Here is a 15,272-nt window from a genome sequence, read left to right on the forward strand (position 1 = left end):
TCTATCTCAAGGAACTAGTAAACATACAAACACAAATACAACTTGGGAGAAAAGAAAGAATGAAAAAAACTTAGGTGATAACTCTTAAAAGAGAAAGCAGTGAGAACAGCACAAAACAAATCCAACACAGGGCTTCAAGAAACAGAGGGTAAGCAAAGGGAAGTCTCACAATAGGCAAGTGTAAGGAAAAAAGAGTTATGGAGAAGCCCAAAGGAAAAAAAATGGAGTTATGGAAATCTGGTTACTTAATAGGAGAGCTATTACATCCAAACAGTCCTATTGGGGGAGAAAAGACAATAAAGAAGTCATGAGGCCTTCACTGATCATAAAATATAAGAAAGCACTCAAGACACAGAAACTAGGGCAGACTATGAAGGTAGAGCACAAAAACTACCACAAGCACAAAGAGGCAAGATGCTAGGCAAGACAGACACAGCAAAATACACAGACCAAAAAAAGTAGTGCCATTCACATCAAAAGCTGTTCATGCCACTGCAAAGGCAGGTGTGCTAAATACTTTTGCTTTAGTAAGGACAACAGAATAAACTGCTAATAAAGATAACAGCAACACAGAGTAAAGAAAACTGGACTAAATAAAAGGTTAAAAAATACTGAAGAATTATGGGCCAATAAGTTCAACTTCGGTTTTAGAAGTAGTATTAATAGTTTATTTGTTCCAGTAAGCATTTTAAAGGAGACAAAGAAACAAAACAAGTCACTGTTTCCTAAGAACAAACCACGTCAAACAAATTTTCTTTTACAATAAAAGGAGATCTACTGGACAAATGGCATAGAAAGAAACACAGCTTTGTTTTTACTTACTAAGACTTTAACACTGCCATGCACAGAGAAGCCATAAGTCTTTAGAAATTTACTGAAGCCTTCTTCTCCACCCTGCTGAGATCAGGTTCACTACTGAGGGATCACAAAAATGAACAGATGCTCTATATTCACAGTGTATAAGCTAAATAAAGCTTCAGATTTTCATTGCAATCTTACATGAAGCATCTGTGTCATCCACTGTCAATGGGAACCAGAAGGTTGCTCATTTTGAATGTACATTTGCTACTGTCTGGAAACAGCCTTGTGTACAGAAGCTCCTGTTCAGTATTAAAACAATGCTGGCTCATCCCTTACTAGGCTGCTTACTACACTTCAACATAAGCTGTCTAACTGGGAAATATAATTAAGTAATATCTAGAACAACTGCTTCTAAAGTACATTTTGCTTGCTACTTGCTGTATGAGAGTGTACATTTAGGTCTAGCAATGCTTGCCCACCAGTTGTTCACTCCCCAATGGTGTACTGGCACATGCACATGTGCAGCTGTGCACTCAGCCAGATTTCTCCAGAGAAGGAAGGTCAATTGCTATCAAATGTCTGAACACAAGCCCTGTGCCAGAATTACACAAGCTGTTTTATTATTCTAAGTTTACAAGCCCATAAACAAGCATTTTCAAACAATAGAAGTTGCTGTAAGGTACGAAGAAAACACAACATTACCTAGTCTTATAAAACTACTACTGTGAAAACAGGATCAGTAATCAAATCCTCTAAATAGCATGAGGAAAGACGTGAACATCGACACAGACATCATGTGTTCTCAGGCAAGTCTGTCTCACTTGCAAGCTTTAAGAATGACCAACTCTTCTGTTTTCCACTTCTGTCATTATAGTTATCATTCTCTTTCTGTATACAATGGTTACAAAAATATTTTTAGAAAGGGACAAAAAGCATATGTAGTTTTTTTATTTCATTATTTTGCAGGTTTGCAGCAGTTTATACATTTCTTGGGATGAAAGAGGAGTTTTAGTCTTCACAGGGAACACAACATAGCCAATAATCAATAGCTTTTCTTTTGTGCACTTAAAACCACAACTGATCAGAGTTCTTCTTAGTACCTTATTGCACTAAAGCTCTATAAATGGATATTTAATTCCAGTTTTTCATTACAAGCTATCAGCTCTCCAGAAACACCTCCTACAAACACCAACTTGAAAAAACCCCACAACCCCAAACTGAAACATACCAATGTATTCTTTTATAAGGAGTACAACTGACTAGCAAGCCAAATATGGTACTGAAAAAGAATAAATTGTGAAAAAAATTAAGGTAGCAGGGTGGAGTAGGGGGAAACACATCATTCTTGACAGAAGTTAGCAATATGTGAAACACTACTGCAAGTTTAAGTTTTCAGAAAGGGATGTTTTACAGTTCTTATTTTATGAAGCAGTTCACTCTCTTTGATGGTTTTGTGCTCTGTTTCATGGTCATATCAGATTATGCAAAAAAGGACAAAAATAAATTTTACTTTTGTCAATCGTGTATGCCAGAGGCTGTTCTATCGTGCCAGTCACAATTTCACTCACTTTCTTTTGTTAAGCAAGAATACTATAAATGTAGAAGAAAAATAATCTTCTCAACAGTGGGAGCTCATCAATGAGTCTTTTCCAAATTCTAGTCTGGGTAAGAATTTATTATCCTTCGTAGAAATATAGAATAAAGAAGCTGCACTGGTTTAAGCACTGGTTTAAACAAGAGAATAATCCATCATATCAAATGTTTACAACTGACACTGACTAAAATAAGAACATACTGACTCTTGGGGTGTAACTACACTAAGGTTTTTTGAGCAGCAACCATCTCCTTCCCACACACAATGGGGGAGGGGAAATGAGAAGAGGTTCTTTTAACAGATGATTTTGGCAAGCATATTTACCGTGCACTAACACCTGTATATACACAACTGACAGAATGGCAAGCTTTAGGACATGGGAGGAAACAAGCAACCAGGACAGGAACTGCAGGTGTTCACTGGTGCTCACCATCAAATAAAAATGTAACATGCAACTAAATAAACCCTTAGGCTACAGCCTGGTACACATTTAAACTAGAACCGTTGACCTAGTGTGCATCCAACTTCACACCAAAGTAATGAAATTAAATTTCAAATACGGAAAGAACAGCTTTGAGATACATTGATAAAAAGTTATGTACAAGGCAGGTAAAGAATTCAACTTGTAACTGTAAGATTCAACAAGAATTAGTCATTCTAAGTTCAGTTACAAAACAGAAAATAACAACCGGAAGCACTAAGCAGTGTTTATACCTGCGCCTTCTCCAGCTCTCCTGCTATTTCTGGTTGATATGAAGCACTTCTTTAAATGATAACTTTATAAAGCCATTGGTTCAGTACTTAAAGATTATTCATCAATACTCATCAATACTGTTATGAGTATTTTATCAATACTCATAACAGATTAAAAAAAATCTGCTTCTTGCTTTAAAAGACTCCAAGTTCTATGGGCTTCTCTTTGGTTCCCTTTTTTAATCTTTGGCTGTATGATTCAAGAAGACACAATATTTCATGCATAATAACCTTGTAGACAAAACAGAAGCTGCTGCCCTCCAGTTTGATGAAGCCTCCTTTGTCATTCACTGTCAGACAAAAAGTCATCTTAACCTGACGTAGTACTTCAGAGATATTAGTGTACAGCCTTTTAGAAACAGCACAGTAGGTACTATCACACAGTATGAGCAGCCTTTTGACTCTGCTGTTCTGAAGATGAACTATCGTATTCTATATAATCAGGTGTTAGAGTCTGCAAAAGGACTGCAGCCCTGCAATCCCAGAGCATTTCAGATGTGTAGACGTGGCACCTGAGAAAAGCCTGATCGCTCCCAAACTGGTGTGCTGTGCCTGACCCACTGGAAGTAGACTGAGCATAAAGGTGAGAAGATTAGGCAAATACTGAGTGAAAGAAACAAGGGAATTAATCATGTGCTGGAATTGCCAGCAGGCCAGGTTTGCCTAGATTCTTGCTATTGTGTACAATTTATCATGTACAACTCTTCCTTTGTGGGAGCAAAACCAGCAGACTCCATGAAAAGGCTCTCCAGTTATTCAAACAGAATGAACCAACATCCTCACCTAATTCACCTAACTCCTACATGGACATCTTTACCACAAACTGACTTCTAACACGACCTTACTCACAGCAATCTGCTGTCCTATACAGAGACACTTGCCAGCTCACTGCTCCAGTACCATATCAAAGAAAACAGACAGGAGTGTGCAAGAAAATGTGTATTTTAGTTTACAGGAATAGTACGGGGACACAGACCAGGGTCTTTGTGAAAACTGGTAGGAAAGGAGAACAGTAGGCCAAGGCAAGATGTCTGAGTGGGGAGCAGTTACACAGTGGAAGGAAGACTGAAATGGGGGCATTTCCTTTCTGATTATCAGGGCACAGCACAGAGATTGAGAACTGGTATCGATAATATCTGAACAAACTCGTTTGGGAAGTCCTCACACCTCAGCCAAATTACACAGATGTCTCAGCCAAATCACACTGTACTTGTGCAGCTGGCCTGCATGACAGAGGGCAAACCATTCCACAGCAGACAGTCCTACCATATAGTTAACTCAATATTTCAAACCATCAATTATTACAGCTTTTTCACCAATATTTTATAATGTATCTTAAATGTGGACTTCAGGTGCATCAAACACAAGGACTGTGTACATCAAAGAACTGTGATGAGCCAGAATGACAGTCTGAAACTGCCTTGTTTTCCCATCTGCTCAAATGAATGTAGAATCAGAAACACCTTGAATTAACTTTCCTACATTGATACAGTAAAAGGCAGAAATACGAATGAGCCATATGAAAAAGAGGAGGCTGGAGCTGAGTACAGATACCATTTTTTTCAGCAAGGTTCAGAATGACACCCCAAAATACAGAGATGGTGATAATAGCATGCCTCATGACTGTGCCACGTGTAATTTTGCATCTCTTCCTAAGTAGCTTGTGTTTATTCCAGCAGGAGTGGAGGATTCACCACATACCGTACATCAGCCTAACCTCTTGCCCCCAACACAAAAGGCTTGGCAATTTGAAAGACAGCAGCATTTGCTCTCAAAAGACTAAACTCAACAAATTACACTGATGAAATACAGAGACTTAGGCAATTTAAAGAATCTATGCAAAATACAAAATGTTGATGGGTTTTCTTAGCAGTTCTTTGGAATAAGCCATCTATTTTCTTATGGCTTTGTTGTTTGACTACAGTTATCCTAAATGACACTCTTAAAGCCTTTTGTAATCAGTTACTGAATCTCCTCATCCCCTTTTTGTCCTTGACTTAGGGAACAACTTCTAGAAAGCATCTAAAGATACACATGAGTAGCTATACATCACTGCAGATATTATTACAGGCCATTATGCAGCCATCAAAGCAATGAATCATTGTCACTAACATTTAATAAATGCAACATGACTGGATTAGCAGTTTGTCATTCTGTCACACTTTCATTTTGGCTATGAAGATACAGAGGGCTACTCTGTAAAACAACTTTAGTTAAAAGGTGACAGTTTCTGCCCTGGCCCAACTACAATCAGTCACAATTTCATTCCCTCTCTAGCACAGAGCAAATGCTGCTTCTCTGAAAGTATGTGTAAATCGTCCTTCCATTTTGTCTAAAACCATTAAAAAAAATAAAATACAGGATTAAAAAAACCATTTCTCATAGCATTTGTTCCCAAAAAAGCAATGTTAGCAGCCACTAACACATGAAGACTCTCATTAAGCCGCTCCATCAAACTGCTAAAGAAACCCAAAAAACACAAGAAATATTCAACTCCATTCAAGAATTTTTTCTATGTTAAAAATATTTGTCATTTTCAGAAGTGATGACTAATCTTCAAAGTGCAGCCTGAGAAGCCATTTTTAAGCATGCAATTCCTACTAACCTAAATATTAGTATAAATAATATGGTACTAAATTTCTGGTTATAAATTAGCTGTAAGTACTTGCTCAGGTTTTTATCTACAAACATCTTTCATGCAACCTCAAATGAAGCTTTTGTTTCTGCCTTAAAAAACCCCACCAAAATCACCACACAACACCAAATTGAAACAGACACAGAATTCTATTTTCATGACTTTACTACAAAAGATCATGGGTTTGTAGTCAGATCCCCAGAAAGTTCATTCTTCTCTCCTTCCACCAGACCTGCAGTGCTTCAGATTCAAATTCATCTTTCCTGAATGATTTTGAACAGTTCTACAATTTTTTAATGTTCTCTTTTGCCAGTATTTCACAAGAACACTCACAGATGGGTGTTCTAAAGGTAGAAGAGAATGCTGGCTTCTTAATAAGCTTGCTCCTGCCTTGCAGTTTTACTTAGCCTTACTGATCATTTCACTCATCTTAAATTCCACTGTCATTCGAACCCACATGGCATGCCTGGACACATGCAAGGACTTGGATGTTGTTTTACTGGCTGGGCTCACTGCCAAGTCTGCTCCACGTACTTCCCTGGCCCACCAGGGCAGCTTGAGGCAACAACTCCCATATTTACGTTATTGCTGTGAACAGCTAAACTGCTGCTTACTATTGACCCAGGCCCCATCTACTCGAATTTATTCTCTCTCATTCACAGCAACACTACTGAGCTGGCAACACTTCAGGTGGCATCTGACAAACTGCTTTCAGTTGGACAACACAGACCAAAGGAATGGGACTGTCATGTTTTAGGCACAGGGTTACTTTTACTTTGCAAAAGAGTGAGCTTGTTTCTAATTTTCAGAAATATGTAAGACAAAAGCACTAGACTAAACGCTTTTGTACCATGACCATCTCCCCCATCCCAAATCTCAGGATTTGTTTTCATTTACACTCTGCCCACAATTCAGTTGGGAGGAAAAAGGACAGAGTGTGATGTGCAACTGTGAATTCACGAACAAAATAAATGACATTTTGTCAAATCAGGAACCTTTTTCAAATACCTGCAATACACAGTGACTCACTACCTAGTGACTCTCACTGCACTATGTAGTGATCAAAGAACCATACTGCCAAAACAGAAAAATTATTAAATTACATTAGCTGCAACTACAACTGCTTTGCAACATCACATAAAAAAAATTTGTATTTTCCCTGAATAGTCTCATCCTGGTCAAGCTTCATTCAAATATGCAAGATTTAATTTATCCAGAATACTTTGAAAAATCACAACATACTCAAACATGTCAATTTGCTAGGATTATCATCTTAATCTCTAACTCTTAATTGCCAGGCAATTCTTGACTCCATTAATACCACTTTAGTACACATTTTCCTTTGGTTCTTCCTCAGTGTTTTTCTAAGCTATCTTGAAGTCACAGGATCCCCCGGTTTTGGTCAGATGCAGCTGTTTGGTTTTCCCTCCTCCCCCCTATCAGCAGATTATATAACCACAGCCTATATGACTGATTTGCATTGTGTCCCTGTGTGTCAATCTTTTACATGCAGATACCAGCATCCACTAGCTTGTAAAATAAAATTATAGCAGCACAATTTCCTGCAAGTGGTGGTTTATCACAATATATTTAATATTCAGTTATCTAATAAGTAAACAAATATTTCTGTTACAAAGCGTCATTTATATTTAAGAGAGAAAAAAATAAATGGATTTGAGTAACTTATCCATTCATTCCTTTGCTTAAAAGTTGCACCAGCTGATCCTATTCTTAACCCACATGAACACTCTTTTGTATAGCAAATGTTAACAGACCAGTACAGACAGCTGTATTTATATGGATGGCTCAAATTATACATATTAACCACAGTTACCATCTTGTGCAAAGACTTTCTCTCTTACCCATTTATATAGACAACCAAATCTAAACAGAATCAAAATATTTTATTTTTTCAAGTGAACCATTCAGGTACGCAAGGTAGCCTGCTAAAAGACTTCAAAATATGTCTCACAAGCTCCTCTTACTCAGCTAAGAAAGCAAACTTTCCAACAGTTCTAGACCAGCACTTTTGGAAACTAAACCAAATTTCATCAAGAGCAATCCTCAACTCACATCTCAAGTTCACAGCTACTGCTAGCATCCAATCTTTAATTTTCTGCTCAATCTGATTCTAAGACTACCCTCTCTTTTCTACCACAACTTGGCTTTCTTAAGATTATTTACCTTAATCATGACCTTGGGGAAAAGAACAAAAGTTCAACCATGCTGCAAAGCCTCGTCAACAGCTTTGTCTGTTTCCTACTCTCCATCAACAATCCCTGACAGCAATACCAGTCATGAATACACATTTCAGAAGGGAAAAAGGATACTTTACATGTTAATGATGAAGGCAAAGCTATAAAGACTAGTATTGTGGTGGTGTTTCCGTACAAATCAGTGGTTTTAAGACTTCTAAGACATACCTAAATGAAGTAACTCATACATAGTGCCAGTTTTTGCTACAAGAGAACTCTGCCTAGCTGAGAGAAAATCCAGCGCCCATCATCACTTCAGAGCACTTGGTATGTGGGCAGGAGACAACTGCTGAGCAGCCCAAGCAGCTCCTGGATGCTCACAGAGAAAGGACTGACATGAAAACCTTCAAAAGAAAAGATCAGGTATTACTCTGACAGTCACTATGGAAAAATGTGTATTTCAGTCATGATATCCAGTAACAAACCAATAACCTACCAGCTCTAAGCTAAAGGAAAAAAAATCTCTGAGAAGAACAGGGGTAGAAGTTTGCAAGCCAATCAAAGAGGCAAATCCAGACAGTGTCCTTACGCAAAATGAGGATGCAGCTCACAAAGATGTTTCATCACAGAACTAGGATATTTTTTGTAATCTTCAGAAGAAAAGTAAGAGATATTGTGAGGTTCATTTGTAACAAGATTACTAAATAGTATTACTTAACCGAATGTTAAAGGATTACAAAATTAAGGAAATACGAAGAACTCCTTTTCAGCTTGTTTCATGGTTTCCAAGAAAATAAAATAAATACTATGAACCTGAAGTCCAAGGAGGGTAGTTTGAACACCTCTTTTAAAGCACTCATATTGTGGGAAAGCAAATAAACAAAATCAACCAGTACAGCTTTTACCTTGTAAAAACTCATTCTTTAAAAGAGAAGATGAATCCCTAAAACAAAACTTCAGAAAATATCATAGTAACTCATATTTGCTTCCATTATGAGAAATTTGGCATTTAAAAAGTATAACGTCCTCAGCAGTGTGAAAAACTCAATGCAGTTTAATTGCTTCATAAATTGTAGACAAATTTCCCCAAATTTGTCTAGAATTTATGTCTGAATAGTATTGCAACACTGGTGGTGATGAAGGGAATTGGGGCATCATTACAAAAGCATTCACGCTAATTCAAGTACTCAAGTGTCACATGTTACATCCCAAAGGTCTCTTCATCAAAAAGACCAAACCAGGTGGCACATCAAACACTGTCACTAACAGTTGCATGTCAATCTGTTTTAGCGGACTGTGGAGGACCTGAACATACTGTAATGCACATGCTGACTTAGACATTTCCAATACAGCTGATATAAGGCAGCATGATGCAATCAGGTGCTACTGCAGCTACCCAAAATTTTGCAATAAAGAGCACACCAAAGAGATTTGGTTCACTTCAGAGTGATCTATAGCATTACCTTTGGGCACTGGAGGCTTGAATTTCTTGGTCATAAAAAGATGAAGCTCATCAGTACCTTAAAACTGAACCAATAGACACTGAACAATCAGAGAAACAGAAGGCAAGAGTTTGCAGAAGGTACTCAGTACCTAACATCCACTTGAAAGCAGTTGAAGAGCTTTTGAGAATCTTTAGTTTAGCAACTACCTGAACAAATTTTTACCTCCACCCAAAAACTACCGAAAATGGGCTACCCCTTTAATTTCAATCCAAGTATGTTGCTAAGATTGCAGTATTACATTAGGGATTTCAAGCATCTTCACACCATCTTTCATGCATTCCCTGCAGCAGGAACTACAACTTTCAGATCAAGCAAATAAGCACTAATGCAGAACAGAGGTCTCAAGCCTTACCACTTAGCACAAAACTATGAATGTTAGTCCTGCTATCCTGCAACCCAAAGAAATTGTTCTGTGTAATAACTAAAGATCTCAGCTGATTTGATTTCTCTTACTGTTCTTTTAATATCATAAAAAGGGTAATCTACTGCCTGGCACTACCACTCTCTTAGTAGTTCAAGTATCAAAAGTATTTCAAGGAAATGAAAAAATAGCTCACTTTGTCTTGCTTTTGATTACAAACACAGTTAAATATAAACATGTAACTGTTTATACTTATATGTGTACATATATAAAAGAACAAAATCCTCACAACACTAGAGTAGTCTCAGTATAAAAGACACCATTAACATAGATTTCCATGTTATTTGCAAAAGAACTTAGTACCAGACATCTCTTTCATCAGAATGCTAGTCTCAAACTTCTAGAGACAAAGTATGAAGGATCAGAATATGTTTTGAGGTGTTCTTCATGATCATGGAAAACTTAGTAATTTTAGTACTATTTATTTCAAATTAAGCAACTTTCCCTGTGACCTACATGTTTTATTATTAGCATTCATTTGAAAAAAAAATACCCTTATGCGTACTTTGCAGCACAACAGGCACCACCACTGAAGGAAGTGATATGGGATTATGAAATATATGCTTCAGGCAGCTCTAAGGAAATTTCTTTTGGTCATCTAATATATTTGGAAGAGGGGTAAGGGAAAAAATAGATTACCAATGTGGGACCTCTCATATGAATTCTAGTTTTTCATGTGTAAAATGCATGGGCAGAACACATGCACTCTGGCAATACTTTTAATAGAATAGATGAAGGCAGAGTCCTACTCTAACCCTTTCCTCTGAAGGCCACATCTGTGCACAGCAGGCGAGATCATCTCCAGAATTCTACAAAACAGTAAAATCACTTGAGTTTCAGATGGAGGAATTCTTACTGAGAGCTACAGCAAAAAAACTAGTTCACGGTTCAAATATCACATTTTTAAATTTGATACAAGAATAGTTTTGAGTTATCAAGCAAAGAAAATTCTCTGTATTCAGAGTATCATCTAAACTGCTCATTAAGGAATGCTACCCAAATACAAATATCATAACACTGAGCTGATACCACACTAGTATTTCTAGTCTTCTGAGAAACTTAATCTCTCATTCTCATCTATCATTGCAAAGGAATATAGTTTAGACAACCAGTTTTGTGTCAAAATCATAGAAATTGGGGTGTCAAAATTATTTTTGTTGTCATTTATTCACATATTTTCCATTTTCTTACTGTACTGTAATACATTTATCTAGTTTGCACAGGTCAGGCCCCCTTCACAAAACACAGTCTGCTATTGCACTGAGAAGGAAAATAGGCAAAGAGAGTCTTCCCTTATCTGAATGAATCTGCAAATTAAATCTGAGCATCAAGAAAGTTAGGGATTTTCTAAGAAGTCAATCCTGAGTGCTTGCACAGAGACTGTATCAAATAAATTTTTTTCTAATTAACTTAGGCAGACAATTGAGTGCGAGAACTAAACAACATGGCTGCATCATTTAGCCTGGATACAGTCGTGCTTCAGAGCTATCTTATCATCTAACACTTCGACATAAGACAGCCCATTAACAATTAGAACTTATTTCAAGTAGGTTAGAAAATAAAGGACGCAGCCATCAAACTCTGGTACAGCTAAACAAGGCACAGCCGGTCCTTATTGATTCTTCACACCACAATTCACAGGGAATACTTTGTTTTCTGTAGTTTCAAGAAATACGAGCATTTAAAAACAGGATTTTCAGGCTCAAATACTACAAAAGAAAGTAAAATGGAAGCACTCTGAGATGTATGCGTGCATCTGTACACACGGACCCAAAAAGCCACCACATCTCGACACGCGGTATTCGCCCACCCACACGTACACAAAGTTCAAAACACACTGGAGTAACTGGGATGTTCTATATTCGGGGAACACTTTGGCTGAAACTTTTCATCGCAAATGCCCGAACGCTGCTCTGGTCCGGCCCCATTAACACTTTGCTGCTCTCTGCCCTGTCCCTCACCGGCCCCATCGTGTTCCCCGAGCTCGGGGGGCGTGGGGCCACCAGATCCAACCCGGGGCCTTTTCTCCACCGGAGCCACCGCGCCCGGGGAGGCTCCTCCCTTACGATGCGAGCTCTTAAGTTTCTTTTCCCAAAGAAAGTTGTTACGGCGGGGAGAGGCCCGGCCGGGCCGGCCCATGGCCCCCTGAGTCCCCGCGTCCCGCGGGAGGAACGGGAGCGGCGCCGGGAAGCGGCCGCGGCCTGAGGGACGCACGGACGGCACTGCTCCCCCCCGGGCTGCCGCCTCCCGCAGCGGCGGGGCCGGCGCAGCCCTCGCTGCCCTCCCCGTCTCGTTCGGAGAAAAACAGGAACCCGACCGACCCCCCCGGCCCCGGGGCGCACCTGCGGGCCCCAGCGGCGGCCCGGGGCCGGGCTGCCCGTCCTCGCCGAAGATCAGCCTGAAGTCGAACTCGTCGGTGGCGCCGCAGTTTGCCGTAGTCATGGGTTTGGCCGGCGAGGCGCAGCGAGACCCCGTCGCCCCTCAGGGCCGCGCCGGGTCCTGCCGGGCTGCGCTCGCCCCTCAGGGCCGCCGCATTACACCGGGCGGCCGAGGGGCCGGAGGGGGGGCGGCGGCGCGAGCGGCGGCTGCGGCCCCAGCGCGAGCTCCGGTGCCCGGGCGCTTCTGTCACTCGGGGGGGGCGGGCGCCTACTCCGGGCTGCGGCTGGACCCGCCCCCGCGCCGCGCCCCGGGCAGCGCCCCCCGCCCCGGCCCGCCCCGTCGGGCCCTCCCCTCGTTCGTCCGTCCGTCCGTCCGTCCCTCCCGCGGTGACGTCACGACACCGACAGCGCCCCGTGACCGCCGCCCGTGCTACCGAGGGACTGAGAGAAACCGCCTCGTCCCGCCCCCCGCGCCGCGGGGCCTGCCGGGAGTTGTAGTCGGCGGTCGGCGCCCAATGGGGCGCGGCCAGCGGCGTGCGGGGGGCGGGGCCGCGCGGGGCGCGGTGCCACGTGTCGGCCCTGCCGCCGCCGAGCAGCGCCCGCCCCGCTCCGAGCCGAGCCGAGCCGAGCCGAGCCGAGCCGAGTCGAGTCGAGTCGAGTCCAGCCCAGCCCGCTCCGCTCGGCTCCCGGTCCCGCTGGGTGACCCCTCCTGCAAAGCGCAGATAGCCCCACGTCCGAGCAAAGGAGCAGAACTCCCTTGCGGAGAGTTACTTTCTAAAACACCGCATGTAAATAGGTGGTACTCTTGGCACCAGCTAATGACTCGAATAATTAGGTAGGATGGCGTAAGCTGAGGAATGTCGCCTGGGTAAGAAATGATGGCTGCAGGACTCTAAGCTGTTAGCTACTTGCCTTCCGGCTCAGTGGGAACAGTGGTAATCAAGCAAGCATAGAACCACAGAATACTGAGCTGGAAGGGATCCCCCAGCTCCTATGCCTGCCCAGGATACCCCAAGAATCCCACCATGTGCCTGAATACTTGTCCGAACACTCCCTGAACAGTGGCTGGTTTGGTGCTGTGATGTGACCACTTCCTTCGGGAGCCTGTTCCAGTGCCCAGCCATCCTGGCTTGCACTGTGGCACTTCCTCATGCACTTCACTTTCTGGTCACCACAGTTGCTGCACCAAGGCTGTAGAACTGTGGGCAATTCTCCCCTGAAACCAAAAAGAATTTTAAAGCAGTCTTCCCAGTCTTGCATTTTGTGAGATCTGCATCAAAACGTTTTTAACTATAAGGAAATGAATTAAAATATTCCTTAGCAATGTATGTCATCAATGTGGGGAGCCCAGCAGTCAGCAGAAAGATCACAGAAGCTTCAGGATGTTCTGCCAGCATGATAACATACCATAATCTATAGTTTTGCCTTGCATTAAGGTGGAAAGACAAATAGAAGGGCAAAATAAAATGCAGAATTTAAGTTGTTCTTGCAGCATGAGCATCTATTCCCTGCAGGAGATGGTAGTAAGAAACTGTCCTGATGTGTCTGGAGTTTGCACTCTAAGAAATCATAGAGCAGCTTGAGAGGAGCTTAGTACTTGAGTCCTGTGTTCAGTTCTGGGTCCCTCACTTCGAGACATTGAGGTGCTGGAGCATGTGCAGAGAATGGCAACAGAACTGGTGAAGGGTCCGGAGCACAGGTCCTGTGAGGAGAAGATGAGGGAGCTGGGGGTGTTTAGCCTGGAGAGGAGAAGGCTCAGGGGTGAGTTTATCCCTTTTCTATAACTCCTAGAAAAAAGGGTATAGCCAGGTGAGGATAGGCCTCTTCTCACAGGCAATTAGCAACAGGAGGAGAGGACTTCAGGTGCTCTTCAGCTATGCCAGGAGAGGTTCAGGTTGGTCATCAGGAAGAATTTCTTCATGGCAAGGGTTGTCAGGCATTGGAAGGGGCTGCCCAGGGAGGTGGTGGAGTCACCATTGCTGGAGGTGTCCAAGGAATGACTGGACAGGCTGCTCAGTGCTCTGGTTGACAAGGTTATGATCAGTCAAAGGTTGGACTCAAATATCTTGGAGGTCTTTTCCAACCTAAATGAATCTGTGATTCTATTCCCTGGTTCTAACTTAATGAAATAGTCACTGTGTGCTGTGGAATTAGTAAAATATTAATCCTCAATATATATGATCTAGGAAGATTTTAGGTTTGTGCTGAAACTTGGGCATTGATGGGATTTAAACTACTAGTCACAAATAGTCAAGTTTGCTTATAGACAGTTATGTAATATTCACAGTTTAATTTGTTATGGACTGTGAAATTCATATAAACCAGAAATATCACTGCTATCACTAAGGTTTCATTACTCAGTTGAAAAATCAGCTGAGCTAGTTAGTGTGTTGTGATTCTATGGCCATCTGGAGGTTAATACTGTTTGATTCTAAAATAATTCTCATTGTTTCTGTGCACAGTGTCTTTCCATGTTTGTTGCTGTTTAGACATATCCAAACAGGCATGTCATAATCCCAGGCATACATTTGTACCTGGATGTTCTCCTTAGACCCTGCAAATGAAAGTGAGAAAAGAAGGCTCACATGAAGAGGAATTAGTTACAGTGAATAATCCTCAGTCCAGAGGCTCTTAACAGAGTGCAGTGAATTCTCTGTGAGTTCTCTCTCTCTCTGTGTGCTCCTGAGGAAGGTCCGTAACCTGTGCTGAAGAAAGCAAGCCTAAATGAAAAGCTACTTTTTGACATCGCAATTCTAGTGGAAACAGAACACATAGTATGAAAAAATACTTTGCAGAACTTGGGACAGCAGGAATTTGCCCAAGTTTGCCCAAAATGGGAAGTTGCTTCTAGTGCAAAAGCAGCCATATGTTTTTTACTTATCTTGTAAAGCACTGTCCTTGCCATTATCACTTCCCACACACCACTAGCTATTTCTTTGCTGAAAATACATGAGCAGCTATAGCTACTGTTCTTACAACACTTAAACCAA

At 41.5% G+C, this 15,272-nt stretch overlaps 1 protein-coding gene across 2 annotated transcripts in view; it reads right to left on the reverse strand.

Moving 5' to 3' along the window:
• The window catches only part of NFATC3 (nuclear factor of activated T cells 3), a 66,034-nt gene extending 53,532 nt beyond the window's left edge, over positions 1–12,502 (reverse strand). For both annotated transcript variants that reach the window (XM_015640016.3, XM_015640015.3), the window contains exon 1: positions 12,247–12,502. In XM_015640016.3, coding sequence (XP_015495502.1) covers positions 12,247–12,346 — 100 coding nt within the window. In that variant the 5' untranslated portion in view covers positions 12,347–12,502. The remainder of the gene's footprint in view (positions 1–12,246) is intronic.
• Between the last annotated feature and the right edge of the window lie 2,770 nt (positions 12,503–15,272).

The sequence above is a fragment of the Parus major genome, chromosome 11 (genome assembly GCF_001522545.3).
Source record: "Parus major isolate Abel chromosome 11, Parus_major1.1, whole genome shotgun sequence".
Lineage (NCBI taxonomy): Eukaryota > Metazoa > Chordata > Aves > Passeriformes > Paridae > Parus > Parus major.